A 23,304-nucleotide genomic window follows, 5' to 3' on the forward strand; every position below is an offset into this window, starting at 1 on the left:
ATATAAAGCATGGAGAGGTATTGAAATCACTAAGGCGTTGGCCAAATATGATAAAATACCAAATGCTCATCAGTATTGTTCTCAGGGGAAAACTTTTCTCCTTGCGGAGACATGACAAGCCAATCTGGCTGCCAGGGAGGGGTCTTATAGCTGCAATGCCCCTCTGCAAAATATTCAAATTGTCTCTCCAGTGAGGAAGGAGACAAACTCTAGTGCCCCCTATTGGAAGAAGCAATCCTAAAAGTCAAAAGTAACCCTTTAACTAGCCTTTTTTTTCTGTGGGGTTTTGTTACTGTGTCTCTGGCCCTCCCCAAGAGTGGGGGAGAGGGGGAGTAACAACAGGGCTTGGACTGGAGTCAGGGTCAAGCTGGGGGCTCGAACCTGGCTACCATCAAGCCTACCTCTGAGATAAGGGATAGCGCAGGGTCTCAAGTCTGAGGGCCAGCCTTGGAGCCCCTATTCTGTCATTTCATTCCCCATGAGAGCAGCTTCATGTCAATACATAATGTACATAGAAAGCTGCCAATCAGGGATGTGCGTGGTGTTATACAGGGCTCAGCATTCAGAGTACTGCTAGATCTGCAGCAGACAAAACATCGATTTATGAAAAGTGAACAAAAAAGCTCAGCAAGTGACACATTGCCGGAATCAGGGTCTCTGCCCTAAGATTATGCTGCTCTAAGATGACATAGAAAAAACCTGCTGACAGATTCCCTTTGAGTAACATACAAGTTTTGCAATACAATAATTTTCTCAGTTTACTAAAGGAGGGCAATTCTAAAAAACAAACAAACAAACGTAAATAATGATAATTATATGAAAATAAATATTTTTACATTTAATAAGACTGAGTGACAGTCTGGGGTCTAACATGCAACAGTGTCACAGGTGTGTCACGTGTTACAGACAGTCATGTGGTTTCTGGCAGTAGAAGGTCACAGTGTCGGGCTGCGCAGAATGCTCTCTGACTTTGCATTGTTCCTGCTGTCAGTAGTCATTGGTATAGGTAGCTTTCTTGCTGGATTCATGTGTCTGCGTTTTGGATCCAGCAGGAGCTCGCCTTCCACCCAGCTGCTGATGATCAGTATTCCCTTGGTGTTTAAATACTTTATTCCTTTGGACTGTGCTGGTGATGTTTTCAGTTCCTTCAAGCCTTGGTTGCAAGCAGGTGGCTTGTACTCCTCTATACTGGATCATTGCTGAAAGCTCTTCTGAACTTCTACCGGAGTCATCCAGTGATGGCTCATGCATTTTCCCCTGTGTGTCCTCATTGTGTCTTCTATAGTCTTCAGTGGGGTTGACAAAGAGCTCGTCCCACCCATTCCATATTTAGGGCCCAGCACTAGAGCTACCTAGGGTCAGATATTCGGCTCGGCGCATAGGTGCGAAACCTATCTAGAGTGGTGAGAGACCCCCAAGGACCAGCAGTAGGTTCAACCAAGGGTCACCATCTTCCCTCTCCCTAGACACAGAGTTTCTCTTCCCTTTCACTGTGTGCTTGGTACTTCCCCGTACTTAGCGTGCTATTACCAGCACAAGTCCAAGAAGGAAGGGAGGGGTATTTAAACACCAAGGGAATACTGATGATCAGCAACTGGGTGGAAGGCGAGCTCCTCCTGGGTCCAAAAGGGAGATAGATGAATCCAGCAGGAAAGCTACCTATACCAATGACTACTGACAGCAGGAACAATGGAAAGTCAGAGAGCATTCTCCGCAGCCAGACACTGTGACCTTCTATGGCCAGAAACCACATGACTGTCTGTCACACGTGACAACTCTCTGTAAACAACATTATTTATAGTCTGCTGTGAATAACATGAAATTGTAACATTGTGATGTGTAACTAATTTTACATCAATAAAATATCAAGTTTAACATATTTCTAATTGTGTTATTGACAAATACATGTAGCAAGCTAACCTCAGCGTATGTACAGGAGCATCACACTACGCCCCATCTCAGACTGTGATGTTATATAGTATGGCATAGACAGAATGTTCTGATCTTTATTAACAATATTTTAATAATATTTATTTATTTTGTAAGATGTTCTCCCAGTGACGTCCAAAAATGCCGCAATTTCTTCTGAAGACTTTGTTTCGCCTCAGTCTTGAGCCGCAAATCAGTGAAGAAGTTTGAGAGGCATGCTGATATGCTCATGTATTTTACCTGTTGAGCTGAACCCATGAACCTTTCCACTTTTCTATTATTAGGATCATTGTTCTGGTCCACTTGTGGGGGCACTGAAACAGAATGGAGAAACAACTCCAAAGTGCAGTTAGCAAGAAACCCACAAGAGGGCGGTAGAACACGTGAAAGGTGAGTCAGCAACCCTAAGGGGTACTTTGCACGTTGCGACATCGCTACTGCGATATCGTCGGGGTCAAATCGAAAGTGACGCATATCCAGCGCTGGTAACGACGTCGCAACGTGTAAAGCCTAGATGCGCCTATAAACGATCGCAAAAGCGTCGTAAACTGGTGATCTGTGTAGTGTCGGACATTTCCATAATATCGCTGCAGCGACAGGTACGCTGTTGTTCCTTGTTCCTGCGGCAGCACACATCGCTGTGTATGAAGCCGCAGGAGCGAGGAACATATCCTTACCTGCCTCCAGCGGCTATGCGGAAGGAAGGAGGTGGGTGGGATGTTTACGTCCCGCTCATCTCCGCCCCCTCCGCTTCTATTGGCCGCCTGCCGTGTGACGTCCCTCTGATGCCACACGACCCGCCCCCTTAGGAAGGAGGCGGGTCGCCGGCCAGCATGACGTTGCAGGGCAGGTAAGTGCGTGTGAAGCTGCCGTAGCGATAATGTTTGCTACAGCAGCTATCACAAGATATCGCATGTGCGACGGGGGCGGGTACTATCGCGCTCGGCATCGCAGCATCGGCTAGCGATGTCGCAGCGTGCAAAGTACCCCTAAGTCCAAACCAGGATGTCTCGTCAGTTCAGGAGAGTGAGCAAGCCATAAACGGGTCAGAAGCCAGGAAGTAACATTCAAGAGCCACAAGGGGAAAACAGAGCTGAAGTCAGGAAACGTTACCAAGGTCAGAAGCCGGGAGATCAAGTAAGTACAGAGAAGGGGGATGAGACCAGAGTCAGGCAGACAGGGTGGACAGAGAGTATAAGGGAGACACAGGTCAGGGAGAGGTAAGCTGGGTAGTGGGACACATCTGAGTCAGACTCACAGGAACCAGTTGCACACGCTGCAGACCAGGAACTATCACTGGCGGTGTTCCAGAGGCAGCAGCACTAAGATATGGCGGCGTGACCTCTGGAACGAGGTAAGACCGAAAAAGCCCTTCCCATGAGACCTAAACCCCAGAGACAGGATACATGCACCAGCTCAGCGGCGGCAGAGCCATGCATGAATCATGACCGTTCTCATTATTTTTGTACATCTGAATTTCCTAAAATCTCAACCAGGTATTGGATTTTTGCACCGCTCTCTATTCAACCTTGCTACTGTCTCACTTTGAGTTGTTCGATGTCTGAAATCCACCTTATAAAATTTCACAATTGGTCGTAACCAGGATACAAGATAAGAGGGTTCCAAGCTAATGTACTACAAGAAAGGAAGGAAGATTGGAAGTAACGAATAAAGGCATTGCTGCATTGTACCCCATATCTACGACTGGCTCAAAAAGTCGGACCCTCATCTAAAACTGATAAAATAAATTGCTTTGGATAAGTTACATGGATGAATATTGTGAACAGAGGATTGGTCTTCAAGACGACTTTACATTCTCGGAATTTTACATGGCTGCTTAATTTTGTCTTAGTGTGCAAGAATAGCCTTAGTGACTGCCACATTCTTAAACATCAAGAGCAATGTTGCTTATGAACATTAGGTAACTGATGCTAAATATTGAAACTAAAAAGGAACTCAGTATTACAATGACTTTGGGATAGGGGGGAACCGGGGCTTCTAAGCTGTCCCTCAAGATAACATGGCCCTATGCTATCCCTAATCTCAAGGATACTCCTAATGGTGAAGATGCCTGAGTCTCCTTCCTGGTCCTGCTACTGATCAGACATAATCTGATTCCCTCTCCACCCAGGGAGGGACAGGACAGGAGTGAGTAGAAATCCACAGATAAAAACAGACAAGGGAAAACCAAAACTCTATCACACAGCACACACAGAAACCTAAAGACCATAAGAGATTCAGGAGATAAACAAGAGCAGGAAGGAAGTATAAAACAACAGGGGTAAACTCCACAACTGCTCCAAGCAATAGGCACAACTAAAGGACAACTTGCACCAGCAAGTCTGGTACAAAACACCTCACAGACCAACATAGAATAAACTATAGCTGGCATGGGTAGAAGGATTCAACCAGCATAAATAGGAGGGGAGCAGAAGTGATAGGTCTGCCCACAACATGTGATTAAAGGAGCAAGCAAACTAGTAGAGAGTAACTCTTACTAGCCTGCGTATGAATCAGCACACAGCAGGTCGACGCCCGAGTCTGCCTATGTTGATCACAGACACCAGAGACACCATCGGACAGAGTGTCAGAATTTGCAATCTGAACAGAGCAAAATGCCACAATGACAATCGGCGAAGTTTGTGCAAAACTCTATGGGACACTCAGGGTGGCTATACACGCTACGATATCGGTCCCGATATCGCTAGCATGAGACCCACCCCCATCGTTTTTGCGAGAGGGGCATATCGCTGCCCGTCGCGTGCAAAATCGCGCACCCCCGTCACACGTACTTACCTGCCCTGCCACAACGCTGTGACCGGCGTACCGCCTCCTTTCTAAGGGGGCGGTCCGTTTGGCGTCACAGCGACGTCACTAAGCGGCCACCCAATGAAAGCGGAGGGGCGGAGATGACCGGAACAAACATCCCGCCCATCTCCTTCCTTCCGCATTGTGGCCGGCGGCAGGTAAGGAGATGTTTCTCGTTCCTGCGGCTTCACACGTAGCGATGTGTGCTGCCGCAGGGACGAGGAACAACTTCGCCCCAGCGACAGCAGTGATAATTGAGAATGGACCCCCATGTCAACGAGGAGCGATTTTGGACGTTTTTGCAACAATCCAAAATGGCTCCTAGGAGACACACACAACGATATCGCTACAGCGGCCAGATGTGCGTCACAAAATCCGTGACCCCAACGAGATCGCTGTAGCGAAATCGTAGCGTGTAAAGCCCGCTTCAGGATAGAAACTTCCAGATTGATCACATGGGAAAGAGAGATGACATGGATGTTTTTGGTTGGAAAATTGAAAGTCCCCTTAATCGTTCTACTTTGGATTATGAATTTCTGTGCTTTTTTCTCAGTATTATCAGTATTATGGAAGGATACTATGTCTTATTTCTTCACATGCTTTGATGGATGTTTCGGCTGTATCTTCTGCAGTGTCTCCGCTCTCAGCTGTTCCATATTTCTGAAGTCTCCACGTCACACCACAAGGACAGATTTCGAATGACTCAAGCGCCCTTCCCCAATCCTGCATTTATGTTCCATTTTGCAGAGTTAAGCTGCTTAGTGATGTAACTTCAGGATGATGGTCTCAGTATGACCCCAGAAGTATTTAATATGCCTGAAACGGGATTGTATTAAGCAGAGCTAAGATACGTTGTGTGCGTTCTGCTAAGCTTTGCATGGAGTCACTGTGATTACAATGTATTTTACTGTATTAACAGATTACCATTAATGCAGCCATTATGTAGGGCATACTATAGGACTCTATATAGATCCTAACCTTTCTAACCCAGAGGCCTGCATTCACCTCTGAGAGAAGGTCGTGAGCCACATACAGACCCCCAAGTAGTGATATCCAGCTCTCATCCCATCAATGTAGTGACACCCAGTGCCACCATTACCAGTATAATGACAGACAAAACTTTCCCACAGAAATCACAACAAGAACCAGGGGTTCCCACATTATCCCCATTCAGTATTCTTGCATCAAGAGCTCCCACCACCAGCTTCAAGGACCATCTCTATCTGGCAGAATCTTCCTAACTTCAAATCACTATATTTAAAGGGGTTGTCCACTTTAAGACAACCCCCAGGTAAAATAATAAAGCCTATACGCACCTCCTGTACCAGCACCCTTCCAGCGATCTGCAGGTTTGTGGTGCCAGGGTTCACACGGTGTTGTGACATCACTCGAGCTCCGTATCCAATCAGTATCGGCTTCCTTCTCAGCGCCTTCGGACCAAACAAATAATCAACAGGAAGTGAGGTCAGCTGACCTCACTTCCTGTTGATTAACTCGTTTGGACCAAAGATGGGGAGAAGGAAGCTGGTGCTGATTGTCCTATGATTGTCCTAGTAGTAGACAACCTATTCAATTTATCTCTAAACCACAAGGACCAGTATATGTAAATCCAGATTTGCTGTCCTGTGTGGAGACTCTTTCAAAAGTCACCATGTTTACTAGACCTAATGCTAATGCAGCAAGCAGGAATACAACTGCGAACCACACATCACAGGCTCCTGGACCCCTCGTCTAGATGATGACATTAAATGGGTGGTTCACCCATATTCATTATTGGTCACATCGATATTATTTTGAGAAACAAGGTTTCTCTCAAATACCTTGTGTTGCCAATTGTGCCTCTGAGCGGTGCTATTGTGTTCCACTCAAACCCCTCGCGTAACCTTCAGGCTTCGTGACCTCTGGGATCCGGTATTGTCATGTCAACTGAGGCGGCCTGCAGTCTTCCTGAGTAACTGGACTGTGGGCGGCGTTTCACCGCTCATCACAGCCCAGCATCACAGCTCATCATCTCCGTTCCCTCCTCCTTCACTGCAGAGTGCGCAAGCAGGAGTGATGCTGGGCTGTGATGACCAGTGAAATGCCGCCCACAGCCCAGTCACTCAGCAAGACTGGGGCAAGCCACGGTGATGTCAGGTCAACTGGAAGTTGACGTGACATCACTGGATCCCAGAGGTAACGGAGCCGGGGGTCAGGAGATGGGGAAGAGTGGTCGACAATAGCGCCACTCACAGCCACTATTGGCAACACAAGGTATTTGGGAGAAACATTGTTTCTCAACATAATATCAATGTGGCCAATAATGAATGTGGGTGAACAACTCCTTTAAGGATATCTCCACATGTTGCTTTTTTATTGCATTTTTTCATGTGTTTTTTTCTTGCATATTTTAATCAATAAAAGCAAGGAAAATGCATCCCAGCAAAGTCTATGAGAATCGTGACTTTCTGTGCACACGCTGCTTTATTATTCCTTGCAGATTTTGTTGCAGAAAAAAGAAGCAGCATGTCGCTTGTTTCTGCGTTTTTTCCCTGCAGATATAATCCCCTGCAAAGCTTTATCACTATAGTGGATTATATTGCAGCACTAATACTTCGCCTCACACACCATGCATCCGGCATGGCGTGTAAGGCTCTCCGTAGCTCAGTAACCTGGGGTCGTCATGATGGTAGCGACCCAGGGTTGCTATGGCAGCAATCTGGTCCCTGTGATCGCATTACAGGAATCCGATCGCCAGGGAGAGGTAAGCGATTCCTTTCCCTGCCTTCAGAATGCAGCAGTTATATTGATTGCAGCATTAAGGGGGTTTAGCTGCCGGGCACCACTCCAGGTAATGAGAAATGAGAGCCATTTCCAAGCTGTAACATCTACCGGAGACCCCGTAGTGATAGCGGGGATACAGCGTAGGAACCCCTGCGATCACCATGACTAAAAAACAAATAAAAAAAATCGTGTTAAAAAAAGTGAAGACACGATAAAAAATTTGCATTTTTTCTGCTGCGTTTTTCCTGCAAATACATGCAGTTTTGTGCAGAAAATCTGCACACAAATCTGTTACTTGTGCACATACCCTTATACAGTGTGTCCATCCATATCCTGTCCACCGCCATTAACTTGAGAATGGCGGCAGCTATAGGCATAGAAGTGGTGTCTAGGTATAGTAAAGTAGCCATGTGCTACGCAATGAAACCACCTATAGCACCACCTGGTGGAAAACAACGGAGTTAGTATTTTTATGTTGAAAATGGAACAAGATAGAGAAAAAAAGTGAATTACAAAGTTGTAGGGCATCATCAATTCAATACGAATCGACACCTTGCATACAGAAATGCTATGATAAGAACGTGTAAAACTCACAAGGCTGCGGACGTGGAGCGATACCTCATGGAGACCTTCCTACAAGTCATTGGGTATGGTGGCTGTGTGGAGTGGCCTCCACGCTCACCTGACCGGACCCCATTGGACTTCTTTCTGTGAGGTCACATCAAACAGCAGGTGTATGCGACCCCTCCACCAACATTGCAGGACCTACGACGACGTATCACAGATGCTTGTGCAAACGTGTCACCTACCATATTGCACAACGTGCAGCAAGATACAGTATGCTGTGCAGAGACCAGATGTGCATTGCAGCTGACGGTGGCCACTTGAGCATCAAAGTTAAATGAGCATAGTATGCGTGACCAGCATTCAATGTTTTGGGGGGTCATGGGTTTCATATCATAGAATTTCTGTATGCAAGGTGTCGATTCGTATTGAATTGATGATGCCCTACAATTTTTTAATTCATTTTTTTTCTCTATCTCGTTCCGTTTTCGATATAAAAATTCTATCTGTTGTTTTCCACCAGGTGGTGCTATAGGTGGTTTCATTGCGTAGCGCATGGCTACTTTACTATACCTAGACACCACTTCTATGCCTATAGCTGCCGCCGCTCTCAAGTGAATGGCGGTAGACAGGATATGGGTGGACACACTGTATATAGTTATGTATTATGCTTGCTTGTACACATGGGTGAGGTCTGAAAATAAACTATAGAGTTGCAGAAGAAGACATCTGGGCGGGACGCCAGACTTGTCTCGTCTCTCTCGATGGTCCCTGGATGGAACTTTTTTTTTCCAATTTAAAGTTTTATTGGTTTTCAAAGGAAAGAGTACAACAACATTGCAAACCATTGAATACAATTTTGATAAACAAGGAGCCATCACGGCGGCTAAAGGCCACAGGCTCAGTAATCTTTACAACTGTCGTTGAGGAAATAATCAAACAACATGACTTACTAATAGAGAACAAGAAACCAAAGTAAAGGTAAAGAAGGATGAACAAGGAAAAGAGTAGATCAGAAGTGGGTGGGGGAGACAAGAGGGGGAGAACCGTAGGGGGAAAGATGTGGATAGGAGTATGTTGGCCGAGGCTGGCGTCCCGTCTGTTGGGCGTGAACCTGAAAAGAATGCAAATGACTATGGAAGGTGTGGCTAGCTGAGAGTCTTATTTACTGAGGGTCAACGAGGGCAAGAAACCTTGGGTCAGAGAGAAAAGATTCCCACTGATACCATTTAGAGGAGGCTTCCACTAGCTGGCCTCGCGATTGAGCCATTACCATCTCCATGCGGTGTATTACATTTACTTCTGTCGCCCATTCCTCTATGGACGGGGGGGTAGGGTCTTTCCAATGTCGTGGGATTACTGTCTTGGCGGCCTGGAGTAGATGTCCGGTAAGAGACTTTTTATACACCTTTTCTGGTATTTTAAACATAAACAATAGGGCTGCCTCGGGGCGACTGGGGACTAAGATCCCTGTGACCTCCTGGATGCCCACCAGCACCTTGCTCCAGAAGGCCGCCAAGCTCGGACAGTACCACCAGATATGGGCCATGGTACCTCCCTGTGCTCCGCACCGCCAGCATGTGTCAGGGATTTCGGGGCACCACTTATGAAGGGATGACGGGACCTTGTACCACCTGGAGAGAATTTTGTAGCAAGTCTCTTGCATTCTCGTTGCAACCGCTGACTTGTGGGTCAGGCGGAAGCATCGTTCCCATTGATCCCTGGAGAATGTCTGGCCGAGCTCTGCCTCCCAAGCAGTACAGAAGCGAGGAAGTGGTGTTTCTGCTGCTGCTGTCAAGATCCCATAAATCCTTGATATTGCATGTCTAGTGTCGGGTATCCCTGTACAGATAAGTTCAAAAGGGGTTGGGGATGAGGGACAAGTTAGGTCTAGCCCCTGCGTGGTTATGAAGTGTTTAAGTTGGGCATATTCAAAGTAGAACCGCATTTTGAAGTCTCTCTGCCCCACAATGTCCGGAAGTGGGAGAAGAACCCCTTCTGGTGCCACCTGTCCCAGTCTCAGGGGGTTCTGTTTTGAGCTTCCCAAAAAGTTATTAGACGATGCCCCTGGTAAAAAGTCAGGGTTATCCGTCAGTGGCATGAGGGGTCCCTGAGTCTGGAGCAGGCGCTTAATCCGTGGCATTGAGTGTACTGATTGTAATGTTTGTTTAGTGGTGTAGGACATTCCTATCTTATGTTTGGTAAGAAGTGGCCAGTTCCATGGCATGGATAGCATAGATAAGGGGCACAGGTCGTGTGCCAGGCGGACCCAGAGCTTCGATCCAGAGTTATGTAAGAGGTCTAAGACCCTTGCATGGGCAGCAGCCAGATAATAACGCCGACAGTCAGGCAGCCCCACCCCTCCCGCCCCCTTGGTCCTAGTTAGGACATTCCTCCCGAGTCGGGACCGTCCCTTGGACCACACAAATTGATTAAACAGGCGCTGTAACTTTACCCAATACGACGCCGGGACATATACCGGGACCGTCTGGAGTAAGTAGAGCAGTCTGGGCAGGGCTGTCATCCTGAGGGCACTGATCCTACCGAACCATGAGAGGGTGCCTCTATGCCATACAGTCAGGTCCCTCTCGAGTTTGGAGAGAAAGTTTTGAAAATTAAGCTGGAAAAGTCTGGTTACATCAGATGGGATAGTGATACCTAGGTAGCCGATACTGCCGTGTGGTGGCCATTTGAAGGGGAAGTTTGGTTTTATAGCATCTACTGTTGCTTGGGAAAGTGATATGTTTAGGGCTTCAGATTTGTCAAGGTTGATTTTAAAATTGGACCATTTGCTAAAACGATTGAGTTCACGCATTAAGGATGGAAGGGAAGTGAGTGGGTTTTGCACATAAATAAGTAGGTCATCCGCGAAGGCGGCGCATTTATATTCTTGAGTGGCAACTTTAATCCCCCGTATGTCGGGGTTAAGCCGGATGGCCGACAACAGATGCTCCATGACTAAGATATAGAGCAATGGGGATAGGGGGCATCCCTGTCGAGTCCCGTTATGGATATCAAAGGGACTCGACAGGGTGCCATTAATCTTTAGACGCGCGGTCGGGGAACAGTATAAGGCCAAAATTTTAGATGAGAAGGTTGGACCAAAACCAACATGGGACAAAGTCTGAGAAATAGAATGCCAGGAAATTCTATCGAATGCCTTTTCGGCGTCTAACGATAACATCATCACGGGGATTTTTTGGGTGTGAGCATGTTGGACCAGGTCTAGGGTTTTTAGGGTGTTGTCCCTTGCTTCCCTACCAGGAACGAATCCTGCTTGGTCCAAGTGCACCAGATCTGGCAAAAGGGGATTGAGTCTGTTTGCAAGAAGCTTAGCATAGATCTTCAAATCCACATTGAGCAACGATATTGGTCTGAAGCTGCTACATGCGGTAGGGTCTTTACCAGGTTTTCGGAGCAAAGCCACATGAGCTGTCGTGGAGTGGGGAGGGAATGGGGTCTCATCTGATATAGCGTTAAAAGAAAGGAGCATTAGGGGTGCTAACTGTTCTGCAAACGTCTTATAAAATTTGGCTGGGAATCCATCCGGGCCGGGACTTTTGTTACCGGGTGTGTCACGGATTACTGACAGAATGTCCTCAAGAAGAAATGGCTTCTCGAGGTCCTCAATTGTGGACTGATTAAGAGGTTGAAAGGGAGAGGGCATTGTAGGGGGCTCGTGGTCTATCTCAGGAAACCGAGGGGTCAGATTGTATAATTTGGAATAGTACGCATGGAAGGCAGAAGAGATATCAGGAGTAGCATAGAGCATCTCGTCTCTTGTATTTTTAATGCAGGGAATTAGAGTGTGGGCTTTCCCTTCCTTCAGTGCATTTGCCAATAGTCTGCCCGGCTTATCCCCGAATTCATAAAATTTCCCCCTTCCCACTTGCAACAGGCGCTGGTATGACGCATCTAACAATTTCTTGACCTGTAATCTGGCCTGCAAGAGGGCCTGTAAGGTGGTGGCTGATAAAGCTCGCTTATGAGCAAGCTCTAACCCCGAGACCCTGCGGAGGGCCTCTGTTAGATTCTGGGCTTTTTCTTTTTTAATACGGGCTCCATGTTTGATGAAAGTGCCCCTCAAGACGCACTTCAGTGCCTCCCACTTAAACGTGGGGGCTGTGTCGTCTGCCAAATGATCCTCTGAAAAATGAGTGATCGTGGTCAGCACATCAGAAACACAGAGCTCATCCATGAGCAAAGATTCATTAAGCCGCCATGTTCCCGCAGGGGCTGGGAGGGAAGGAACCTCTACCTCACAGTATACTGGGGCGTGGTCTGACCACAATATGCTGCCTATTCCAGTCTGTCGGACCCAAGGGAGAGCATTGTGCTGTATGAAGATGTAGTCTATACGACTGTAGGAGTCTTGTGAGTGCGAGTAGAAACTATAGTCTCTATCTGACGGATGTGTTATTCTCCAAGTATCAAACAACTGGATACTTAATAGAACCCTTTTGATACGTTTGATGGTGGTGTATGAAATGCTGGACTTCCCCTTGGAGTTATCTAATGTAGGGTCCAGAGTAGCATTAAGGTCAATACAGAGAATTGCTGTACCTCTAATTAGGGGCATCGCAGTGTCGGCAAGGCTAGCCAGAAAGTCATCTTGTCTCTGGTTTGGGGCGTAAGCATTTATGATTGTGAATGTTTGGTCTCCAGCTATTAGTGAGAGGATAATATACCGTCCCGTACCGTCTGATGTGCAGTTTATAATTTGATGTGGAAGAGACTTGTGAATGGCAATCGCCACTCCCTTTGAGCGGGATTCTGGGTTATCTGAAAATAACCAGGTTTGGTAGTACTTGTTCTTTAAGATAGGGGCGTGTCCCTGTTTGAAATGCGTTTCTTGAAAACATACTATTTTCACCTTGTGCTTGTGGAAGTGGTAGAGGACCTGTGCTCTCTTCTCCGGCACGTTAAGACCCTTAGCATTGAAGGAGGCGATTGTCAGGTTGGCCATCTGTAAAAGATTGAGGTGTTATAGGTACATGAGATATAGGGACGGACTAGCCCGTCTCGGCCACCATTTGGGGAGGGAGAAGGAAGTGTGAACTGTGAAAGGCAGATGAAGAGTAAAAAGAATAGGAGTTGAAGCAGAGAAAACAGCAGGAGTATAGCTCCCGCACAATACACTAGCTGAGAACAAACGTTCCGGGGGAGCTTGTCCGCCTCACCCGGGCAAGACAGAGGGTCCCGACCTACTTGGGGGAGAAAAAGATCAGACATAACCGTTGATAGCTCCGTAGTATACTGTTAACATTAGAGATTACCATAAACACTGGCGCATATAATCAAAAGTTTGAGTAATAAGGGCCTTGGGCACTCGGCAGGTTAGAAAGTAAAGTCTATGTACTTAGCTAGTTAAAGTTTACGATACATTGGGTAGTCCCCGATATCTTGACCTTTATCTCGGACGGCCCAATCTCCGGTCCCGAGTCTCTCTCGGGGGGAGTCCCCTTGCATGAACGGGGGATGGATTTGCGTGGGGAGGGGCTGGGCGTTCCCTTGGGACCCACGGTTGGAGCAAGGTGGTGGGCCATTGAGAGATGGAGATTGGGGGTAGACCCAGGTTTGAGGTAAAGGATGGGAGGTCTTCTGGTGACCGCATTACCCACCATCTTGAATTTTTTTGTACCGACAGAGAAAAGGGAAAACCCCAACGAAACGGGAGACCCCTTTCTCTAATGACATCCAACAAGGGTTTGAGAACCGCCCTCTGAGCTAAGGTGTGTCTCGAAAGATCCGGCATGATGCGTATTGTAGATCCATTGTACGTTAGGGACTGTTTCTTTCGAGCTGCTTGAAGGATAGCTTCCTTTGCTGCAAAATAGTGCACCCTGCATACAATGTCTCTCGGGCGGGGGTCCCCTGGGTCCGGGGGGCGTAATGCCCTGTGGGCCCTGTCAAGTTCCAGGGGGGCCCCGGGTGGTCTTTTTAGTAGATTATTAAAGATTGAAATAAGGACTGAAGGTATGTCAGGAGGGGCAATTGACTCCGGCAGACCCCTGATACGCAGGTTATTTCTTCGATTTCTATTCTCTAAGTCGTCCACATGCTGTTGGAGAGAGAATAGCTGCTTGGACTGAACCTGCAGTGTGGCTTGGACAGATTGGATGTCAGCTTGAGATGTTGTTTGTTGGTCTGTAAGGACATCCACCCTTTGGGTGAGTGAAGAAAGGTCCATCCGTAGCTGGGCAAATTCTTGCTTACATTCTGCCACTACCTGGTTGGCCAAAGCAGCTATATCATTTTTAGTGGGCATTGCTTGGAAAAGGGACCGTAGGTCTGCTAAGGATGCTGGACGCTCTTCATTTATCACATTAGTGGAGAAAGATGTTGTGGAAAAAGAGCCGATAGAGTCCTGCAAAGCTGGGTCATATAGTATTTGTGAACTTCTAGAGGTGCTTATATTTCCTCCCAAGTGTGCTACTGTGGTAATCTGTTGTGGAGGGGTCCCTGGTGCCCTGGGCCCATCGTTCCACTGACCTTTAGTGGTTGCCACCATGCTACCTCCTGGGCCCGTCGGGCTATTTTCCCTTGAGGAGCCCGTGGACCACCTCGCAGGGGGAGTATAAGGAGGGGGCCCTTGGAGGTTTCCCCCAGTCTGGTCCTGGGGCCCTTGGATGCTGTAGGATCCCCTCTGCTCCACATTAGTGCCCGTATATGGCGGTGTTATAGGGGGGGCCGTCAGGTAAATAATTGTGCCTTTTGCAAATGATGGGGGGCTGCTGTCGCCAGCCATGACTGTGCCCCTTCCCCCCTCCCCCAGTCCAGTTATCGCCTGCGGGCTGGAGATTTTGGTATGCGGTGGGGCCGGGGTGCCCGGGTTTTGTTTCCTACCTCCATCGGTGGTGCTGTTGACAACGCGGGAGACTGGTGACCGCGGGGCCCCCTCACTCTGGGAGCGCTGCTGTAATGGATGTTTCCCGAACGCCGCTCCAGAGCCTGTCTGCGTGTGTGCTGCAGGCTGAAGAGGCATTAGGCATCTGGAAGCGACCGGAGGTAAGTCGATGTTCTGCCGGCCACCGGGAAGTTCCATTCCCATCGCGGGCTGCGATGAAGGAGTAGCGGGCGGTGATGCTGCCGCTGAGGGGTCATCTTGCTGACGCTGCAGGGCCTGGTCTGGAAGCGTGCGGCGGCCATTTTGGAGTGGGGCCTGTGATTCATGTTGTCGGCCGCTCCTCCGCACATCCCCCGGCCCGTGACCGTCACTGCTATCGGTGGTCACCGCGGTTCCCCCGGGTCCCCGCGACTCCACTGTCGACCCCCGCCTCTCCACCGACGTCTTGAGGTCAGTTATCGGGTCAGCAGGCCGCGATTCTTGCTGCCTTTCCAGCTCGGGCTGCGATAGAGCGCTGGAGCCCCGTGGATTAGACAGATATGCCCCGATTTTGCCTTGAGCCATGGGAGCCTTCTTTGGGGTTCGTGCTGTGGCCTTTTTGCCCGTTAATTTGCCCATTTTGGAGTCTTGGGCCAGTGCTATGGAGTTCTGCAGAGAGGAGCTCAGAGAAGCTGCTTCCTCACTCGGCCATGTCCGGCTCCGCCCCCCTGGATGGAACTTTTAACTATCTGGCTGCATTCACACATCCAGGCGCTGATTCCTGACGCCCATGGTTTGGGCACCATGAACCAATTGACACAAGTTTCCTCTAAAATTGTCCCTGTTGTTCTTGGCCATTGAATGAAGTTACTTAATAGTGAATTACTAGCACCATTACTCATGAGAAATGCTACGCAGACCTTGGTCTCTTAATTGTAAGGAATGGATCAGTGGGTGTCCCAGGGAGTCCAATCCCCACCAATGATAATGTTTGTCATTCTGCAATATTAGAAGATGGATAGACGGCGACGCCTTTGAGTTTAAAATTATTTCAATAATTAGGTTTTTTTAGGACAGTTTTGACATTTTTTTGATTATGTATGGAGTGCCATTCGGAAATGTAACTTTGTGTGAGACATCTATGCAAAAGTTCATTAAACATATGGCAAAATGTAAAACTTTTGTGTCTTTTTTTTAATGATTGGAAAGTATAAAGGGTACTTTACACGCTGTGATCTTGCTAGCGAGACCGCAAGCGATCGTGCCCGCCCCCGTCGGTTGTGCGACATGGGCAAATCGTTAGCCACACGGACTTACCTGTCCTGCGACGTCGCTCTGGCCGGCGATCCGCCTCCTTTCTAAGGGGGCGGTTTGTGCGACGACACAGCGACGTCAAACGGCAGGCGTCCAATAGAAGCGGAGGGGCGGAGATGAGCGGGCGAAATATCCCGCCCTCCTCCTTCCTTCCGCATTGGCGGTGGACAGAGGTAAGGAGATGTTCCTCGCTCCTGCAGTGTCACACACAGCGATGTGCGCTGCCGCAGGAACGAGGAACAACATCGCTAATAAGCAGAGAACGATTTTTGGTTTCAGGACGACCTCTCCGCGGCAAACGATTTTGACCTCTTTTGTGATCGTTTAAGGTCGCTCGTAGGTAGCACACACTGCGATCTTGTTAATGAAGCTGGATGTGCGTCACAAACATCGTGACCCCGACGATAATTCACTAACGATATCGCAGCGTGTAAAGCCCGCTTTAGTATGGTGAATTATCAAATGTACAATGTAAAAAAGTTTTGTTATAGCAGCAAAAATAATTTAAAGGGTTTCTCACGATTTACCTTATTGATGACCTCTTTTTAGGCTGTCATCAATATCAGGTCAGTGGAGGCCTGACACACCCCCCCTCAAAAAAAGTAATTTTTAAAGGGAGTCTGTCTGCAGAAATTTTGCAATAAACCTAAAAGTTTCCCCTTCTGCAGCTCCTGGGCTGCGTTCTAGAAAGGTTCCTCTTGTTATTGTGCCCCCTTAGAGACCTAAATAAATACTTTATGAAGTCTTACCTTTTTGTATGCAAATGTTTTTTTATGTCACGGGGGCGGGCTGTCTGGCGTCCGTTATTTGCCTCCTACCGCTTTACACCGTTCCTCATTGCTCATTCCCATACATGAGGACGCCGCCCAGTGCTCCCGAGGTCTCGTGCATGCCCAGTGGTACTATCGCGGGACAGCACTGTGTAAAGCGTGACCGCTGGTGAGGTGATTGCGCAGGCGTGAGATTATGGGCGGCGCTGTGATTGTCATCAGCAGCGTCATCCAAGTACTCGCCCATAATCTCGTGCCCGCGCTTTTCCCACTGCCTCCACCGTTATGAGCAAGCGCTGGCCATATGAACCCACGTCACCTATTACCGCAGGAGCGAGATTATGGATGGCGCTGTGATTGTCATCATCAGCGTCATTCAAGTACCCGCCCATAATCTCACGCCTGCGGTAATAGGTGACGTGGGTTCATATGGCCAGCTCTTGCACATAACGGTGGAGGCAGTGGGAAAAGTGCGGGCACGAGATTATGGGTGGGTACTTCGATGACGCTGCTGATGACAATCACAGCGCCGCCCATAATCTCGCGCCTGCGCAATCACCTCACCAGCGGTCACGCTTTACACAGTGCTCAGTCCCGCGAGAGTGGCACTGGGCATGCGGGAGACCTCGGGAGGACAGTTACATGAGGAGGGCATCCTCTTGTATGTAAATGAGCAATGGGGACGGCGTTAAGCGGCAGGAGGTGAATAACAGACGCAATACAGCCCGCCCCCGTGACCATAAAAAAACATTTGCATACAAAAAGGTAAGACTTTATAAAGTATTTATTTAGGTCTCAAAGGGGGCACAATAGCAACAGGAACCTTTCTAGAATGCAGCCCAGGAGCTGTAGAAGGGGAATCTTTTAGGTTTATTGCGAAATTTCTGCTGACAGGTTCCCTTTAACTCAAGTGGTGCCCATGTAAATAGTTAATGGAGCGAAACATCACAGCTCTCTGCACCGCTTAGTGGCCAGTCTCAGGTACTGCACCTCAGTTCAATTTGCTCACAGGTACTGCACCTCAGCTCCATTTGCTCTCAGGTGCTGCACCTCAGCTCTATTTGCTCTCAGGTACTGTACCACAGCTCCATTTGCTCTCAGGTACTGCACCTCAGCTCCATTTTCAGGTACTGCACCTCAGCTCTATTTGCTCTCAGGTACTGCACCTCAGCTCTATTTGCTCTCAGGTACTGCACCTCAGCTCTATTTGCTCTCAGGTACTGCACCTCAGCTCAATTTGCTCTCAGGTACTGCACCTCAGCTCACTTTGCTCTCGGGTACTGCACCTCAGCTCAATTTGCTCTCGGGTACTGCACCTCAGCTCTATTTGCTCTTAAGTACTGCACCTCAGCTCCATTTGCGCTCAAGTACTACACCTCAACTCCATTTGCTCTCAGGTACTGCACCACAGCTCCATTTTCTCTCAGGTACTGCACCTCAGCTCTATTTGCTCTCAGGTACTACACCTCAGCTCTATTTGCTCTCAGGTACTGCACTTCAGCTCTATTTGCTCTCAGGTACTGCACCTCAGCTCTATTTGCTCTCAGGTACTGCACCTCAGCTCTATTTGCTCTCAGGTACTGCACCTCAGCTCTATTTGCTCTCAGGTACTGCACCTCAGCTCTATTTGCTCTCAGGTACTGCACCTCAGCTCTATTTGCTCTCAGGTACTGCACCTCAGCTCTATTTGCTCTCAGGTACTGCACCTCAGCTCTATTTGCTCTCAGGTACTGCACCTCAGCTCTATTTGCTCTCAGGTACTGCACCTCAGCTCTATTTGCTCTCAGGTACTGCACCTCAGCTCTATTTGCTCTCAGGTACTGCACCTCAGCTCCATTTGCTCTTAGGTACTGCATCTCAGCTCTATTTGCTCTCAGGTACTTCACCTCAGCTCTATTTGCTCTCAAGTACTGCACCTCAGCTCTATTTGCTCTCAGGTACTGCACCTCAGCTCCATTTGCTCTTAGGTACTGCATCTCAGCTCTATTTGCTCTCAGGTACTTCACCTCAGCTCTATTTGCTCTCAGGTACTGCACCTCAGCTCCATTTGCTCTTAGGTACTGCATCTCAGCTCTATTTGCTCTCAGGTACTTCACCTCAGCTCTATTTGCTCTCAGGTACTGCACCTCAGCTCTATTTGCTCTTAGGTACTGCACCTCAGCTCCATTTGAAATGAGCAGGAGCTAAGCTGTAAATCTGAGAACGGCCACTATACAGTGAATGGAGCTGTGCCGTCCAGCAAAAGTCCTTACTTCATGTTGTTTTTATACCTGCGAACGAGAGAAAATGAGCGCTGGCTGAGAACATTTAGGCTATGTGCGCACTGGGAAATGAAATTTCCTTGCGTAAATTCCGCAGGCTCTCAGAGATCTTATCACCTGCGGAAAAAATCCGCATCAAATCCGCACCCAAATCCGCATGCGGATTTGGTGCGGAATTGGTGCGGATTTGGTGCGGTTTTTCCGCAAGCTGTTCCCTGCGTGATTTTTACATTAGATTAGGGAAAACCCGCAGCTACCTGCCGAAAAAAAGTGACACGCACTTGTTTTTGCTGCGGGATTTCCGCAGCAAAACATGCAGCTGTCAAATTCTGCCTAGTGCGCACAGGATTTTTTTTCTCCATAGGATTTGCTGGTGATTCACTGCAGAGATGTTATGAACATTTTCTGCAGCGAAACATGCAGCAAATCCGCGGAAAATCCGCGGCAAAATCCGGTAAGTGCGCACATAGCCTAACACTGCCCTAATCTGGCTGCCACAGAGGACCTACGTGACGCCAAGCCAGGTCCTGCAAAGATATTGTCTCAACTCTGACATTAACCCTTAATATTCATGTCCACATGTTACATCCATTCCCTCCATTCATTTAATCAAAACCCTTCGTCGTTCTATATGTGTCTTCATCAAAACCTATAGATTAATTTATGAGTAGAAACATAAAATATGATTGTCTGTGTATATGTAAAAAATAAATAAATATATATATACATACATATATATATATATACACATACAGATATATATATATATATATATATATATATATTATATATATATATACACATATATATATATACACACATACACATATATATATATATATATATATATATATATATATATATATATACACACACATACACATATATATATATATATATATATATATACACACACACACTGTATATCCTCACAAGTTTTTGGAATATCTGCTTTGTACAATTCCTCTGTTACTCCTCCTGGAGGTGTATAAGCAAAATGCCAGCTGGGCATTACTATGTCCCCCTCCCCGCTACAATCTCTATCACTATTTTAGCCCTGAGTGAACAGTGTCAAACTTTTTAGGTACATGTTCCATTGACAAGACAAATGGTAACACCCAGTTGTCAATTTATTCATGCATTTGCTGGAGGAATAATAATCATTGGCACAAAGCAGACAAAAGTTTTTCGCAGAATTTTTATTTTATAAGGAATATAAATATTTAATATGGCAGATATGTGAATAGAGCTCAAAAATGATGAATCTGTCTCCAGTTAAAAATTGGCTAGTTTTTTCAAATTTTATTCCCTATTGTCCGATATTCAATTTTTTGTTTTTTGGGGGGGTGGGAGAAAATCCTTTATATGGTTATGTGCCTTTTTATTTAGTGCTAATTTTTATGGCATTTACCAAAGGAGCAGTGTATTAATACAGATAAACCTAAGGACACGCCCCTGAGGATCCTGTAAGCCACACCCCTTTGGAAACAACATAAAAATGAGCACTAAATAATCTCTGTGTAACTGTATGACTATTTTTAAAAAAATTCTGCTTTTGACCAAGTGACTGGGCCTTTTTAAATTGGTTTCTGGTGCTGGAATCACCCAGTACAGTTGCATAAAAGTGATGTTTCTTCTGTTCTCCTTATAGATGGATCAAATTAAATTTAAGAACAGATCAGTCTACATGTTGGAGAAAGAGTTAGGTGTTCAATCCGGGAATGCTCAAAGACTGCAGCTCCAAAAGGAGGCTTTAGATGAACAACTTGTCCAATTCAAAGAGTCTGACCGCCATCTAAGTAGCCCAAAGAGAGAACTTCCTTGTGCAAGTGGTGCAGGAGAAGCTTCTGATCATTCGGGGAGCCCTGTAAGAATGGTTTATTTGTTGCTGGCTAAGAATCCATCCTCCCGACGACCCATAGACTTCTCGCTAGTTAGCTTTATGGGTTTTTTTTTCATTATTATTATTGTTCCATTTTGTCTTTGATTGTTTTTTCTGTTTTTACTACTTGCTTATTTTTTTTTTTGTATTTCGAGAGTTAGAGTTCTGGGGCTATTCGTAAAAACATTTGGCCGTTTTTAAAGGACCATTGTGTCGGCCTCAATAGGAATTTGTATTGCCCTTGGTTATCTTAAGTTAAAATGTAGCAACTTTGCAATAGGTCTTGATTTAAGTTTTTTTTGTTTTTTTTTAATATGTTGTTTTTACAGGTTCTATGCAGCTTCTATGTTTCTATGGTAACAGACTACAAACAAGCCAAGAATGTAGTCTGATACTGAACTCAGTTCCTCTAGTCTTCTTTGTCCTTGCTATTGTCTGTTTAGTAGGTTAGCAGAAAGGCTATGAAGACTTTTCCATGCATGTTTTTAGTGTTCATTTGCTTCCTAAATGCAAAGTTAAGAAACTTCTTAAATACTTTTCTACCATTTGGTGCTGCAGAGTGTAAAGGTGGTGTCACACACGTCGCTGTCGCTGTGTGTGACATCCAGCAACGAGCTGGCCCCTGCTGTGAGGTCGCCGCTCGTTGCTGAATGTCCTGCTTCATTTTTTGCTCGTCGCTCTCCTGCTGTGAAGCGCACATCGCTGTGTATGACAGCGAGAGAGCGATGAACTAAAGCGAGCAGGGAGCCGGGAGCCGGCATCTGGCAGCCTGCGGTAAGCTGTAACCACGGTAAACATCGGGTAACTAAGAAGCCCTTTCCTTGGTTACCCGATATTTACATTAGTTACTAGCACCGCCGCTCTCAGCTGTCAGTGCAGACTCCCTGCTCCCTGCACTCCTAGCCAGAGTACACATCGGGTTAATTACCCGATGTGTACTCCAGCTACGTGAGCACCGAGCCGGCACTGGCAGCGTGAGAGCACACCGCTTAGCGCTGGCTCCCTGCACACATAGCCGGAGCCGGAGTACACATCGGGTAATTAACCCGATGTGTACCCTGGCTAGGAGAGCAGGGAGCCAGCGCTAAGTATGTGCGCTGGTAACCAAGGTAAATATCGGGTAATGGTTACCCGATATTTACCTTAGTTACCTAGTGCAGCATGGCTTCCACAGCGACACGTGTCGTTATGATCACTGCTGCGTCTGCTGTGTTTGACAGCTAGGCAGCGATCATAACAGCGACTTACTAGGTCGCTGTTGCGTCACAGAAAATGGTGACGTAACAGCGACATCGTTGTCGCTGTCGCTATGTGTGAACACAGCTTAAGTTCTTTATCTAGCTGAGTGCTTTGTAAAAGTGTTGCAGACGGAAGGAGGTGGGCGGGATGTTACGTCCACTCATCTCCGCCCCTCCGCTTCTATTGGCCGGCCGCTGTGTGACGCCGCTGTGACGCCGAACGTCCCTCCCCCTTCAGGAAGAGGATGTTCGCTGCCCACAGCAACGTCGTCCGGGAGGTAAGTACATGTGACGGGGAATTAACGACTTTGTGCGCCACGGGCAACTAATTGCCCGTGACGCACAAACGATGAGGGCGGGTACGATCGCTCGTGTGGTCGCACGATAGATCGTCCCGTGTGACGCCAGCCTTACAGATCTGTCAGAGCTTCTGTTCTTGAAGGGTCTCCGCTCTCCCACTTTCATTCTCTCAGTGTAAGGCTAAAGTCATATGACTGTATATTTGGTCTAAAAGTGATCCGACAAAGCATTGGGTCGCCCTCGGACCATTGTTATTCTATGGGGCCGTGCACATGGCTGTTTTATTCTTCAAACCGAGTCTATTTAAGGAAAAAATCAAAGTATGTATGATTTGCATCTCTAAATCGGCTTGCACTTGGCCATGCAAGTCAATGGTGTGGGAAGAACTGAACTGCTTCAGATGACATCCGAGTTTGGTCCGATTTTTATGGACCAACAAAATGGAGAAGGTGGAGACATTTTTTTTATCTTCATCACATCTGAGAAAATAAGGTCACACTCTGATCACAGTCTGATCAGAGTATGTTTAGGATAATTGCACCAATTTTCTCGAATGAGAGAATATGCGGTCGTGTCACCCTAGACTTAGATATAGCTTCAGAGAAATGGTGGTACACAGATTTCCCATGAACAGGGAAGAAAATATCTT

At 47.1% G+C, this 23,304-nt stretch overlaps 1 protein-coding gene across 13 annotated transcripts in view; it reads left to right on the plus strand.

Moving 5' to 3' along the window:
* Positions 1-23,304, plus strand: part of JAKMIP3 (Janus kinase and microtubule interacting protein 3) — a 326,613-nt gene that overhangs the window by 133,659 nt on the left and 169,650 nt on the right. For 6 of the 13 annotated variants that reach the window (XM_075348478.1, XM_075348481.1, XM_075348482.1 and 3 more), the window contains one exon: positions 20,887-21,102. The exons of the other annotated variants lie outside the window; for them this stretch is intronic. In XM_075348478.1, coding sequence (XP_075204593.1) covers positions 20,887-21,102 — 216 coding nt within the window. The remainder of the gene's footprint in view (positions 1-20,886; positions 21,103-23,304) is intronic. 13 annotated transcript variants of the gene reach the window in all.

Source organism: Anomaloglossus baeobatrachus, chromosome 5, assembly GCF_048569485.1.
Source record: "Anomaloglossus baeobatrachus isolate aAnoBae1 chromosome 5, aAnoBae1.hap1, whole genome shotgun sequence".
NCBI classification, from domain to species: domain Eukaryota; kingdom Metazoa; phylum Chordata; class Amphibia; order Anura; family Aromobatidae; genus Anomaloglossus; species Anomaloglossus baeobatrachus.